Source organism: Dipodomys ordii, unplaced genomic scaffold, assembly GCF_000151885.1.
Source record: "Dipodomys ordii isolate 6190 unplaced genomic scaffold, Dord_2.0 Scaffold71, whole genome shotgun sequence".
In the NCBI taxonomy this organism is placed as follows: domain Eukaryota; kingdom Metazoa; phylum Chordata; class Mammalia; order Rodentia; family Heteromyidae; genus Dipodomys; species Dipodomys ordii.
The window spans coordinates 2,853,919-2,868,411 of NW_012267287.1; the positions used below are offsets into that span (position 1 = coordinate 2,853,919).

General features: G+C 58.4%; 1 protein-coding gene across 1 annotated transcript in view; it reads left to right on the forward strand.

The window, feature by feature from the left end:
- The window catches only part of Afap1 (actin filament associated protein 1), a 50,391-nt gene that overhangs the window by 13,848 nt on the left and 22,050 nt on the right, over positions 1-14,493 (forward strand). The window contains exons 8-11 of the mRNA XM_013023915.1: positions 4,528-4,677; positions 8,155-8,366; positions 10,945-11,090; positions 13,902-14,019. Of these exons, the coding sequence (XP_012879369.1) occupies positions 4,528-4,677; positions 8,155-8,366; positions 10,945-11,090; positions 13,902-14,019 (626 nt within the window). The remainder of the gene's footprint in view (positions 1-4,527; positions 4,678-8,154; positions 8,367-10,944; positions 11,091-13,901; positions 14,020-14,493) is intronic.

Genomic DNA, 14,493 nt, shown 5'->3' on the forward strand with positions numbered 1-14,493 from the left:
AAATGGTTAGTTAGACACTTATGTGGTAAATATATCTCAGGTAGTTTCAATCTAGCAAGATTATTATTTTTTTGGGTCTGGTTGTGGGGCTTGAACTCTGGGCCTGGGCACTGTCCCTCAGCTCCTCAGCTCAAGGCTAGTGCTCTACCACTTGAGCCACAGTGCCACTTCCCGCTCTTTTTGCTTATGTGGTGCTGAGGAATTGAACCCAGGGCCTCGAGCATGCAAGGCAAGCGCTCTACCACTGAGCCACCTTCCCAGCCCCAACTTCTGGTTTTTTAGTGGATAATGAGATAAGAATCTCACAGACTTTATTGCCCAGGTTGGTTTCCAACCTTAATCCTCAGATCTCAGCCTCCTGAGTAGATAGAATTAAAGGTGGGAGCCTGGCCAGTGTCTATTTATTTGTATTTTTGATGCTAATCCTGGAGCTTGATCTCCAGCTGAGGGCTGTCCCTGAGCTCTTTTGCTCAAGGCTTGAGCTCTACCACTTGGAGCCACAGTACCATTTCTAGTTTTCTGGTGACTAATTGGAACTAATGATTCTCTCGCAGACTTTCCTGCCCCAGCTGGCTTTGGACAGCGATCCTCAGATCTCAGCCTCCTGAGTAGCTAGATTATAGGCGGGAGCCATGAGCTCCCAGCCAGCATCTGTTTTAAACTGGGCTGGGTAGCACTACAAACTGCATCGTGAAGCTACCTCTTTTGGCCTGCTATCTCGTGATCTTGGGTAGCACTTCTAGGCCTGTAGCATCAGCACAGTTAACATGGTACAGGTCACGGGACTACTGCCCCAAATGTCCCCGTGTTCCCCATGGTCACCTCTGCCTCTGAGCACCCTGGCCTAAGAGCTGCCCAGCTGGCCCTGCTGCCCGGAACTGAGGGGTGTGGCCTCTCCCTGGTGGCAGTGGTCGGGGATTGCTGGGCGGGGCGGGCTCTGGCATGGCCCCTCCTGTCACCGGGCCAGGCTCCCCTGTGTGCAAGGACTCCCGCTGGGTACCTCGCGCCAGGCCGGGGGCATCTGGGCAGTTGTGTGCACGTGGTGTGTCCTCGTGTTCCCCAGCCAGCTGCAGGCGTGGGATTGCAAGGTCCCGTAGATTCACAGTGAGGACGGCCTCTTCTGTTCCGTCGTTCACTTGCAGCTGAGGCTTTCCTGGCGACTTGTGATCTTGCACACCTGCAAGGTTTTGGTAACGAAGGCCCTTGCCTGCATCCACGTCAGGTCTCTGAATGCACGTCCTTTATCAGACGTGTGTTTGGCACAGATCATCTCTAGGCTGTGGCTAGACTTCCCTCTGAGTGTGCCCAGTGGGTGGTGGAGGGCGCGGTGCCTGACAAACCAGGCCTCTGTGCTCTGCTTGGACCTGTGACCTCGGCTCCCTACCTGGAAAGCACTGCTCAGACAGTCTGACCTGCAGGGCTGGAGTTCATGCTGGGGGGAGGGGGTCACTCTGTCTGCTCCCTGGTTGCGGCTTTCCGGCTCTGTCTGACCTGAGTGTATTTTAGTCCTGTCACCCAGAAGCACTGAGTGGAAGGTATTATCTGTGCCTTCCATGGGTGAATTATGTATAATCAAAACAGGAAAGTGCTTTCTGAGTTTCGCCCTGCAGTAAAATAACATGTAATCTCCACGTCCTTGCTTGGCTGTTTTGTTTGTTTAGAGTTCTCTTGTTTTGAGGTGGAGGTCTCCCTGTGTTGCTCACTTGAATGGGGGCTCCCAAGTAGCTGGAATAGCATGTGTGCATCACCATGCTTGGGCCTGCTTCGCCGTGGGCGTGGAGTGGGTACTTCTTTGTTGCTGTGTTCTGTGTTATTTCACCGCTGCACATCTGTGTGTGGGAGTACAGTGTCTGAATGCGCACCTGTCATATTATCTGCACTGAGAATTCTCCTGTTCCCTGTTACTCCTCTCCTGGGGCTTGAACTCAGGGCCCGAGTGCTATTCCTAAGCTCTTTTATGCTCAGAGCCACAGCTCTCCTGGCTTTTTGTGGGTTATTTGGAGATAAGGGTTTCATAGACTTTCCTGCTTGGGCTGGCTTTGAACCGTGATCCTCAGACCTCAGCTACCTCTGAGGTAGCTGCGCACTTACCCAGCCTTACTTTTAACGAGAACGCCCTCTGTGCTTTGGGACGTAAAGGCAAGCTGGGTCAGGCCTTTCCCCGGCCAGGGCTGTGTTCTCCGCTCCACGGCCCACGTACAGCAATTGCACCTTAACTTCCCCCAGCTTCCTTCGGGCTGTTCTCCCCGGACCGCTTCTCCGTGGTGGGGTCTTAGCTGAGCTTCCAAGCTGTACCTGCTTGATCGTGCCTCACACAGCGTTCTCTGGCCGCCAGAGGAAGCCTGAGCACCCTGGTTTTGTTTGATGTCCGAGTCTGGTGAAGGTAGCGACTGATCTGGGTGGAGCCTCTCCCTGCTCCAGGGGGATCCTGTGTCCCAGATGCAGTGCAGAGTCAGGTCCTGGTGCCAGCCCCCTGGGTGCTGAGTGTCTCTGCAGAATCGAGCGTGCTAGCTGATCTGTCTGCGCATAGCCTCGGGGGGGGGGGTCCTTCCCAGCCGACGTTGGAAGATGCACACCCTCACTCTGGAGAATAAGGAGCCTCGGGTTATATTTAGGTATTTGTGGGGTGCGTATGGGTTCACGGTGTGCGGTGCCGGCCGCCCCCGCCGCTCCTTCCCACCTCGCCTGTCGTGTGGACGGTCGCGCACCTTCAGAGTTGAGAGTGGTGGACTTGCACGGTATGTGGAGGTTCTTGGTATGAGAGGTTCTTGGTGCTTCCTTCTCCTGTCCGTTCTGCGTTCTCCTCTCACTCGGGGAAGCAGAGGTGTTCGTTGCCGAGGTCAGAGGTCAGAGTCCTGGTGGGCAGAGCCAGGCCAGGGCTGCCCTGGTGGGTGGGCACCTTTGTGGACCTTCCAAACGAAGGCTCCCTGCAGGAGCGGCTGGAGGGGCCGTGCCCTGGCTTAGTGTCCAGGGCTTCTTGAGGCCGTGGTCTGCTGTATGGTCACAGGAGCGCGCCAGGGCTGCGGAGCGCTCAGCATGGCGGCCGCCACAGAGCCACGGCTGTGATGTCTGCGCAGAGCTCCGGGCGCTGAAGCTGGGGGCCAGGCGGCCGCAGGGCTGTGTGCTGAGGCCTCTCCTCCTCCCTGAAGAAAGATGTCCCTCAGTCCTGTCCTCACGCAGCCTTGAGAACCTGCAGATCCTTCCCGCCCCAAACGCAGACCTGCAGCTGCGGCCTGCCTCACACACCGCCTTCTCTCATCCTCCCGAGGACCTGCCTGGCCTCAGCTGGTCTCCTGGGGTCTCAGTCCCACCCCACAGGACAGGTGGGGAGTGGAGGAGAGCATCTCCTAAGACAGGAGCGACACCCTCTGGTCTTCTGGATGGAGGTTGCAAGTGGACGATCAGGCTGACAGGGGGGCTGTGGCTGTGTCCTAACTGAGGGGGGTCTGTACCTCTGTCCTGACTGAGGGGGGCTGTGCTTCTGTCCTGACTGAGGGGGCTGTGCTTCTGTCCTGACTGAGGGGGGCTGTGCTTCTGTCCTGACTGAGGGGGGCTGTACCTGTGTCCTGACTGAGGGGGGCTGTACCTCTGTCCTGACTGAGGGGGGCTGTACCTGTGTCCTGACTGAGGGGGCTGTACCTGTGTCCTGACTGAGGGGGGCTGTACCTCTGTCCTGACTGGGGGATGGGGGGCGCAGCAGCTGTGTCTCTATGCTGTTCAGACAGGAGCAAGAAAGGAGGCTGCAGCTTCTCCCAGATTTTCCAAGAAACGTGTATGCTCAGGGTCTCTAATTCCTCAAAGGGTTTGTGTTGCCCCAAAGCTGGCCCGTGCAGGGTTGGGGTGCTGGGGGAAGAAGGGGGGGTGACGCTGGCTTGACTTGGATTCAGTCGCAGCCCAGGGAGCCCCTGTCGCAGAGGAGGGTCCCACAACACGGGCCCTGGGAGCCTGGGCCAGCTCACCTTGTCCACAGGTGAGAAGCTGTGGCCCTCCACCCCACGCCGCAGCCCCAGCTCGCGTCCTCGCTCCACTGGGTGCAGAGGAAGCCTGAGGGCAGGACGGGGCGGGAGGGGCTGAGCCTGGGCTGAGCCAGGGCTGGGCACCGTGGCGGCGACACGCCTCCATGGCTGGGTCAGAGCTCCTGTGAGCCCGCCGCCCACCTGGGTGCATCCCGTGACACGCATCCTCCCAGTCAGGCTCACCTTATCTTCAGATGCTCAGCAGAGCACTGCTAGAGCACCGCCGTGCGTGACGTTCCTAGGTTTATGCACCACCTGTTAGTTCCCAGCTGAGCCACATCTGGAAGTCAGGGGCTGGCCCAAGAGCACCCGACAGTGCAGGGAGGAGCAAGTGTCTACGTGGATGAGAGCCCCAGGGAGGCGCCAGTCCCCCCACAATCGCCTCGTGCTCCCGGGTCCCAGTGCAGCCCCTGCCAGCATGGCACCCAAAGTGAAGAGCGCGTGGTGCTGATACACTCTCTTCATGTCCCCCGTCAGCGAGCCTCCACAGCTAACTTGTTGTTGTTGACAGTGAAGAGGAAGAAGAGCTCCAAGGCAGAGGCCAAGGGAACTGTCTCCAAGGTCACCGGGAAAAAAATCACCAAGATCATTGGGCTGGGGAAGAAGAAGCCGTCCACTGACGAGCAGACCTCCTCGGCCGAGGAGGACGTGCCCACCTGTGGTAAGACCCCCCAAGACACCTGGCTTGGAGGAGGGGCCCCTGGTCATGGGCTGGCTTGGAGGAGGGGCTGCCTCGTCGTGGGCTGGCTTAGAGAAGGGTCTGCCTGTTTGTGGGCTGGCTTGGAGGAGGGGCCTCCTCGTCGTGGGCCGGTCTGGGGTGGGACTCTCGACCTAGCACTGCAGCCGGCTGAGCTGGGGAAGGCTGGCGGCAGCAGTGCCATTGGGAGGAGAGAAGCAGGGCACTGGCACCATGTCCCTTCCACCCCTCGCTCTGCCAGGAGGACAGGACCCAGCTGCAGGCTGCTGCTCAGCCGAGGCAGAGCTATGACAGAGTGAAAAGGTCCTGGAGGCCTCCACGTGCCCGCTGTGGCCTCGGCCTTCTCCGACACTCGGTGACGTGGCTCACCCTCCCTCTTACAGCCCTGAGACAGGTCGGGAGTTTTTTTTTTTCTTTTTCTCATATGGTGACTTGAACTGAGGCCCTGGGCATTGTCCCTTAGCTTTTTCACTCAAGGCTGATGCGCTACCATTAGAGCCACAGCACCACTTCCAGCATTTTGGTAGTTAATTGGGGACAAGAGTCCTGCTTGGGCTGGCCTTGAACTGCGATCCTCAGATCTCAGCCTCTCCTGAGTCTGTCCTTCCATAAGGACCAATTGCAATTCAGAGACTGCACAGACCCTCCTTGGGTGAACAGGGCACGGACACAGCGGATGGTGATTGGGAGCAGGGCTGGCCCAGCCCACGCACAGACGCCTGTGACTCAAGCCACCTACCTCCGTGTCTCCAGAGCGCTGCTCACTGACACTCGGCTGTGTTCTGAGCCCTAGCAGCGTGTCCCAGGGCATGTCCATGGTGTGTGCTTGTGCACGCGTGCGCTTCCACCAGCCTCTGTGCATACCCGCCTCCTCCTTTCCCCCAACCTAAAGCTGTCCCCAGCTCTGCTAGGCAAGGGTGAAGAGCGGCTCCAGGCACACAGGACCGTAATTGTTTTCAGCCAGCTCGGTGGAGTGGGAGGGGTTCAGGCAGAGGAAAGAAACTGGGCTCAGGCCCAGGGCACCAAGCCGAGCCTCTACAGCTGCAGCCTCCACTCCGGGGATGCTGAGCAGAGTGGCCGGCTGGAAGGGCAGAGCAGCTGGGCAGGCCGAAGACGCCGAGGTGCGCGTGCGTGGGCCTTGCCGGGGAGGGCAGGCTCCCCCCAGGGCTCCTGGCACTGGTTGCTCAGACTGTGCCTGGCTGGACCCCCTGCTCTGCAGCATCAGCCGTGGCTGTCCCGTGCCCGGCCTCCTTTGAGGAGTTACCATGGATTCAGTCAGCTTCCCACACAGCCCCTGGTGGTGACCAGACACAAGCGAGGTCTCCCCCACCACAGTGTGAGTGCTGTGGGCCCTGCGCTCACGGGTCCTGAGGACCACTCCACACCCACGAAGCTGTTGGGTCCGGACTGCACCCCGTCCTCCCATGGTCTAGGCCAGCACCCCGGACTATGTCACCCAGGCTTGTGTGGGTGTGTTGAGGCTTGAACTCAGGGCCTGGGTGTTGTCCCTAGTTTTTTTTTCCCCTCAAGTCTGGTGCTCTGCCACTTCAGACATGGCGCTACTTTCAGTTTTTCACTGGTGAATTGGCGGTGAGAGTCTCACAGTCTTTGCTGCCCAGGCTGGCTTTGAACCCAGACACTTAGATCTCAGCTTCCTGAGTAGCTCACATTACAAGCATGAGTCGCTAGTGCCTGGCTCACCCAAGCTTTTGAAACCAACCACAAATTGCTAAGCCCCATGCAGGACCACAGGAGCTGTGTCAGGAGCGGCCTAGACGGTGGGCTTGGCGGGTTCTGCATGATCTGGTGGACATCTCCCCTGTCGCATGGCTTCCAGTGACAGCATAGGCTTCTTACGCAGCACTCTGTGTGGTTCAGGTACCCCCCCCCCCAATCAACCCAGGAGCCCATATTGGGCTGGCACACGAGGCCCTCTGCCCCAGAGGCCGGGGGAGGCAATAGTGAGCTTGGTGGCCCCTGGGCGGTGCGTGATATGACACATGGTGTCTCACACTGCCCCTCCCGGCCCCACCCCTGCCAAGACAACTCCAAGGTACTCATGGGGATGGAACGGCTCTCAGAGGTAAGGTTTGACCTCTGGGCACACTCTGTCGGGCAGCTATGGGTCCCCTCTCGGAGATGAACAGGCCCTAGAAGCTGCCTGCCTGCCTCTCCACAGCTGCCCGAATCTGAGCCACTGGCAGCCAGCTGCTGCCTCTGCAGGCGCTTTTGCGTGGTTTATTTACTCTCAGGCCTGTAGGTCAACTTTAGGGTTCTGCTGAAATGTTCTTGTAACATGGCTGAGGAAGTTCTTGCTTTAGAATTTGGAGCAGAAATCATTTCAAAATATTGAACCAAGGGCACGGAGGCATGGCTCAAGTAGCAGAGTGCCAGCCTTGAGTGAAAAAGTCAAGCAAGTGTAGGAGGCCCTGAGCCCAAGTCACAAAAGCCACATTAAACGGAAATTCCAAGGTTTTAGGCTACAGTGAATAGCACCCTGTAGTACCCGGGACCAAACAAACTGCACACAACCGGAGCCTCGGGCCGGTGTGGCAGGTCTGGGGCGGAGTTCGCTGGGAGAGCCCTGCTGCGTGGGTCGCTTGACTCGCCCCCTGGTGGCAGAGGTGTGCTCCAGCGTGAAGGACTCTGGGTGGAGAGGATCCTGAGATAGTGCAGTCCCTGTACATCCCCTCTCGGGTGCTCTGCCATCTCCCTGCCTGGCCCCTCCCTTCTCGGTGTTTTCTCCCCAGAGGATGGCTGCTTGGGGTGCCCGGCTTTCTCAGGTAGTGAGGCCCCCTGGGCTGTGCGGGGCAGAAGGGGAGCAGTGGCCGAGGAGGGCGTGCTGTCCGAGATGTCCTGTCTACGCTAGCAAGTCCACTGTCCAGGGCTGTATTCTTTATTTTCCCGTTCTTAAACTGAACATGCCTGAAGTGTTAAAACCTGGCGTTCCCTGGTCTAAATAGGGCAAACCTCTGTGGCTGGCACATCAGGAAGCCCAAGCTCTGGTTGGTGGGCGGTGCTCGGTGACCCCGCCCTGCAGGACCGTGTGGGAGGGGCTTGGAAGCCCCAAGCCCAAGTCCGCCTTCCCATGGCTTCGGCCCTGCTCGGGTGTTGGCTGCTCCTGAGAACAGCCTGGCCTCCCGCAGGCCTGTTCCGTGGTTATCCTGTCCCAGCCTCTAACGCTGGTCACCCACCACCGTGTTCTCAGGGCCGCACGGAAGCCCTGGCACGAGAGCTGGTCCTTGGAGCTGTTGGGGCTCCCGCCAGCACCGTTGTCCACCCTGTCCCTTTGGAGCTGTCCTCTTCTTCTTTCTGGGAACTTGCTGTGTGGGGTGTGTTTTATATCCACGGCCACGCCAAGGAGGCCAAGCCAGGGAACTGGCAGGACCCCTCCCCGTCTGTCCCCCGGGAGGCCACCACGCGCTGTCCCTGTCCCCGCAGGCTACCTGAACGTGCTGTCCAACAGCCGCTGGCGGGAGCGCTGGTGCCGGGTGAAGGACGGCAAGCTGGTGCTCCACAAGGACCGGACGGACCTGAAGACCCACGTGGTCTCCATCCCGCTCCGCGGCTGCGAGGTGACCGCCGGCCTGGACTCCAAGCATCCGCTCACCTTCCGGCTGCTCCGCAACGGGCAGGAGGTAGCCGTGCTTGAGGTACGTGTCCCAGGGTGCGCGGGCCCCCAAGCCGTGTGACCCCTCTGGAGCATGTCCCGGGGTATGCGTGGGCCCCCAAATCCGAGTGACCCCTCTGGAGAGTGTCCCGGGGTGTGCGGGCCCCCAAGCCGTGTAACCCCTCTGGAGAGTGTCCTGGGGTGCATGTGGGCCCCCAAGCTGCGTGACCCCTCCGGAGCATGTCCCGGGGTGCATGTGGACCCCCAAATCAGCGTGGTCCAGCACCGGAGCTGGCCATCTTCCCACACACCACCGGCTCTGTTACCCGCTGCCCTTCTCCCAGTTCCTCTCGGGTTTGGAGAGAGGCGGGCGGGCCCCACAGCCCCGAGCTGCCAGCGTTGGCCATATTGGCCACGTTGGGTTTGCTGCTGCTTCCCTCTGCTTGCACGGAAGTTACGTGACACAGTTCCACACGAGGACATCTGTCCCAAGTGCGGGAACAGCTTGTTGAAAACTTCCATTAAACTTCTTTGTTCCTGGCTGCCTTTGAGCTGTGCCTGGAGCCCCTTTTTCTCTGTCCTCTGTTCCTCATGGAGCGAGTGTTTGGGGGCCACCTGACACCCTACAGGTAGAACCACAAGCCAGACTTCTCATGGGTGGAAGAGTAGACCCTGACTTCGTGTGCCAGCATCACATTCCTTGTGTGGCTGCTTCTCGTTATAATAATACAGAGATGCACACGCATGCGTGTACATGGGGACCTAGTGACTCCCGCCTGCTAAAGCGTGGTGCCACTGAGCCATAGCCCAGCCCTAGTCCACACTCATGACTTGATTTTGGGGAAGGACAGAAACCTGTGTGCATGCGTGTGCATTTGGGGGGTGTCTTGGAAGGTTACAGATCTTCTGGCACATATGAGGTCTGGGCGTTTAGAGTTTGATCTGGGTGTACGTGCAGACAGAGGCAACACTTCGTGGGTTAAATAGGTTTTAGAAATACTAATCGTTAATTGTTACATTTTATTTAGCTATTTTTGCGTTTTATTGTTATTATAAAAGTGATGTACAGCTGGGCACTGGTGGCTCAAGCCTGTAATGCTAGCTACTCAGGAGACTGAGATCTGAGGATCATGGTTCAAAGCCAGCCTGGGCAGGAAAGTCCATAAGATTCTTTATCTCCAATTAACCACCAGGAAACTGGAAGTGGTAGAGTGCTTGCCTTGAGCTGAAGAGCGCAGGGACAGCGCCCAGGCCCAGAGTTCAAGCTCCATGACCAACAACAACAAAGAAAGTGATGTGCACAGGGGTAGCAGGCACGTAAGTCAGGGTGTGCCTGTTGTGGTGGTGCTAGGGTTTGAACTAGGCCTTGCGCTGGCTGAGCCGACGTCCTGCCACCGGAGTCGCGAGTCGCCCTTTTTGCTTTAGTTATTTTCAAGTAGGTTCTTTGATTTTTGACCCAGGAGCCTTGGGCCGCAAGCCCACAAGCCTCTGTACAGCCGGATGACAGACACCCACTGCCACGCACAGCTTATTTGTCCAGATTCCCCGGGTAGCTGCAATTACAGGCCTGAGTCACCCCATCTGGCCACATTTGTGCTTTTTGAAAGTGCAAGTTGCCGTGTCAGTTCGCTGTGATCTGCAGCCCCAGACTCATGCTCACTCTCTGGGATTCACAGTCAGATCTATCCCCATGCCCTGCCCCCCGTTTGCCACTGGCACGTTCTCAAAAGGACTGGTACGTGGTATGGAAAAGAAGGGTCCGTTCAATGTATTGATCACTTTTTCAACTTCCTTCTCTTTTACTTTCTTGTTCCAGTGCTAGGACTTGAACTGAGAGCCTTGCACTGTTGCTTGGCTGTTTTTGCTTGGGTGTGATGCTCAACCCCTTGTGCACAGCTCTACTTCTGGCTTTCTGCTGGTTAATTAGAGATGAGAGTCTTATAAACTTTCCTGCCCGGGCTGGCTTTGAGCCATGATCCTCAGATCTCAGCCTCTTGAGTAGCTAGGATGACAGGCGTGAGCCGCCGCCGGCGCCCGGCCTTAGTGAGTGTAATCTTAGGGATATATTTCAGACTTGCCACCATGTTGAAGAGGGCTCCACAAGGCCACCTGGACGGTGGGCAGCATCTTGGCTGGGGAGGCACAGCCGACATGGAGGTGATTTTGTCCCCTCTGCCCAGGAGAGGCAGCCGGGCCACTCTGGCAGGTCGCGTCTGTGTCACCGTCCACAGCCAGCCTTGGTTGACAAAGGAAGGAGGCTTTCTAACCCCCTTTCCCTTACTGAGACGTCACTGCAGATATGAACTTCCTGTCTCACCCTGCGGCCTTCCATGACTCATCAGAATTGCTCAGATTGTCTTCACCCAGGGTGACTGGGACCCTGGCTTTCCCGGTTAGACAGACAGACAGACAGACAGACAGACAGACAGACACACACACACACACACACACACACACACACACACGGGTAACTGGGACCCTGGCTTTCCCTGTTCGTTACCCCCCCCCCCCCCCCACACACACACACACCGGCTGGGTTGCTCCCTTCCTGGGACAACATGGTAACACTTCTTGTGCAAGCGGTTGTCTGTGGTTGAAGAGAACACGCTGTTCCTGCACAGGCGGCGTCTTCGGAGGACATGGGCCGATGGATCGGGATCCTGCTGTCTGAGACGGGCTCATCCACGGACCCGGGAGCCCTGCACTACGACTACATCGATGTGGAGATGTCGGCAAACGTCATCCAGACTGCCAAGCAGACCTTCTGGTGAGACCCCAGGCATTAGACAGAGCAAGCGCAAGACCTTCTCTTTGCTGTGGTGGTCCTCTAGATTTTGCTGAAATATTTGGTCACTTCTTCCCTCTGAGATGTCCTGTAGTGCAAGGCTTGGCCAACTTGCTGGGTAAACGACCCGGTAGTAAACACTGATTTTGTTGGCCAGATATCGGCAGTTAGTTACGTGCACCCAGCTCCACTGTCGCAGGCAGACTTAATACATAACAGAAAAATGGATGTGTCTGTGTTTCAAGAAAACTTTATTTGCAAAACAAGCAGAGGGCTGGGTTTGGCCTGTGGGCTGGAGAGGAGGAGGTGCACCACGTAGAAATTGTTCTGCACGTTGCCGCAAGAGGACTGAGGTGTGAAAGCATCTTTCTAGTGTTCTGAGTTTGAATTGTGGCTTTGCAAAATGGTGCTTTGTGCAAAAACATTCTCCCGAACTGTGGTTATTTCCTTAAGAAAATGTCAGGAACCTGGACAGCAGCGGCTAGGTGTGGTCCACAGATGCCCAACAGGGTGTCTAGGACCCACCTTCCCGATACCTGCACTGTGACCCCCAGGGTGTCTGGGGCGTCCCTGGTGTGGTCCGCGCACTGTGACCAGAGCTCGCAGCAGCAGTTCAGAGGCACTGCTGGACCCAGGCTGACCTCAGTGCAGCAGACGATGGTCTTTTTTTTTCTCTGGGGAACTTAGCCGAACTTGGCACCTACCATTCTGAGACTGCTGCAGGCAGCTGGGCGTGGCTCATACGGTAGTCAGCCAGGTCTGGACAACGGGAGTTCTGGGCCAGCTGGTGGTGTGGGCATCAGGGTGGCTGGGCCTGCGTGCTGTCCCTGAGCTCCTCTTGCTCAAGGCTAGCACTCTAAGCTTGAGCTATAGCTCACTTCTAGCTTTTTCTGTGAGTAATTGGAGATAAGAGACTCAAGAGCTGGCTTCCAACCATGATGCTCAGATCTCAGCCTCCTGAGTAGTTAGGCCAATAGGCGTAAGCCACCAGCGCCCTACTTCCTCTTCATTTTCTTCTCCCTCTTGTGTTCTTCCACGTTTACTTCTGTGTACCTTCAGTGTGCCAGAAGCCGGTAGCTAGGGGGAGAGGCGTGTGCATGCCGTCCTTTGCCAGCAGGGGGCAGTGGTGCTTTCTGCCAGGACAGGCTCAGAGCTCCAGGGTGTGCTGAGAGGCCGTTTTCACCTTATCCCCTAACTCCTCTTAACACTCCGCTTTTTTTTTTTTTTTAATCTGGGAAGACACAGAACTAGTAAGGGAGAACTGCTTTCCTGTGTGATTTTTATCCCTGGCTGTGTTGGAGCAGAAGATCTGTTTGCTCCAGGCTCTTTCTTCCCTGGGAGCCAGGCTGTCTGCTGTCTGTGCCGCCAGCCTCACGGGCAACTTGTGTGTGGAGGCACCTCACCAGAGCTGCACAGGCCTCCAGCGTCCTGCAGTGGACCCGCAGATGGGCAAGCTAAGACACACTGCGGGGAGAGAGCCAGGGGACAGGCAAAGGGGAAAGGGAGGGGGCTGCTGGACAGCGAGGCCGAGACACAGGGTGCTGGTCCTGGGGCTTGAATTCAGGGCCCCGGGCTGTCCCTGAGCTTTTGTAATCAAGGCTGGAGTTCTGTCACTTGAGCCACAGCTCTACTTTCAGCTTTTTGATGGTTAATTGGAGAGAAGAGTCTCGGATTTTCCTGCCCAGGCAGGATCTGATCCTCCTAAGTAGCTGGGGTCACAGGTGTGAGCTACCAGTGCCTTGAAGTTCTGAGGCTCTTATTGAGCCTGACCATGGCCAGCAGAGGAGCAGGAAGCAGGGTCTGCGGCGTTCTTTGTGGGAGCAGCATTTTGGTTTTCTTAGGTGACTTAGGAGTCAGCTGGTCCACTGTGTGAGACCCAGAGGCACATACTGTCCTCCCCTCCCCCCCACCCCTGCCCATAAGCTGAGCACTCTACCCCGCCCCCCACGCATGCACGCACGCACCATGTACCACCACCAGCCGTAGGGCGGGGGTGGGGGCTACAGCACACCTCGGTCAGTCCCCAGGCTGGGGACTCTGTCCCAGCACTGCAGGTGACATCTGCAGTCAGGTGCCCTTTGAGTCAAGTATGCACCAGCTCACAAGATTGCAGGACACCGGCCTGCCGGTGTGTGAGGATGGGCTGGAGCCGTGGCTGGAGCGCAGGGGAGGGCGGGGGCGGGGCAGGCCCGCGGGCCCTCCCCGTGTCCCCCTCAGCTGGCGCCCTGCTCCGTGGGGTGATGACCGATGTGGCAGCAAGCCTTCAGACTTCCCTGCAGCCTGGGGGGGGCGGGCAAAGATCTCATAATGACGACAGAAACGGTCTGGTCACCTAAGGAATTCCAGGTTGGGGGCGCTGGGCAAGGGCCTGGAGACCCAAATGCACATCTGGTCGCCTCACGGAGTCTCATCTGTGAAGGGTGTGGTGGAGCTGCTGGGCGCTGGGCTGGCTCGGCTGCGCCAGGCTCAGACACATCTGAAGAGTGTAGCAAACAGTCCTAAGAGCTTTGCAGAAAGGCCCATGTCTGTCAGCCTTTTCAGGCATGTGTGCGCAGGGCAGCCCCTCTGCCGACTGCTGTGCTGCGCATACCAAGTCCCCGTCCCTGTGGTCAGGCCCGGCGTCCGGCCTGCCCTCCCCCGGGCAGACGCCGGCACCCCTGGGCCTCCCTCCGCCGTGAGCTGAGGAGGGGGCGAAGCCACCGCCCCCAGGCCCTAACCGCCTGCCCTCCCCCACCCCCGGGCCCTGACTGCGACCCTCCCCCCCACCCTGACCGCCCCCCCCTCTCTCTGCAGCTTCATGAATAGGCGCGCCGTGTCCACCAGCCCATACGTGGGGAGCATGTCCAACGGCTACGCCCACCCCAGCGGGGCCGCGCTGCACTACGATGACGTCCCCTGCGTCAATGGCGCGGTGAGTGCCTTCCCGCGCCGCCGGCCTCCGCCCGGGGCCGGCACCTTCCACCAAGCAGCTTCTCTGGTTGGCCAGCAAGCCCGGCTCCGGGGCCCTGGCCGCTGCCACCTGCAGGGTTCCTGGACGTGGGACGGGAGGGCAGCAAGCCCCCACCCCGAGGGTCCCCTGGCTCTGGCCATGTACACTGGACACCCAGCCCAAGGTATCTTCTAAACGGAGGCATGTAGCGCATTGAGGGCCAGATGTTTTAGGCTCTTCTTTCCTTACTGCTTTGCTTCTCACCTCCCCAGTATTCTGAAGTCTGTTCCTGCAAGGTGTTGTCAGGAAGTCCGCCCCATGGAGGCCTGGGGGAGGGGAGGCTGGAGCTCAGGCGTCCCCCAGGCTCCAGTCAGGGCAGAGGTTCTTCTGTGGCCTGGTCCCTGTGCCACCAGCCCAGCCCTGCCTGCCCCCACCACCCCAGCCCTGCCTGCTCCC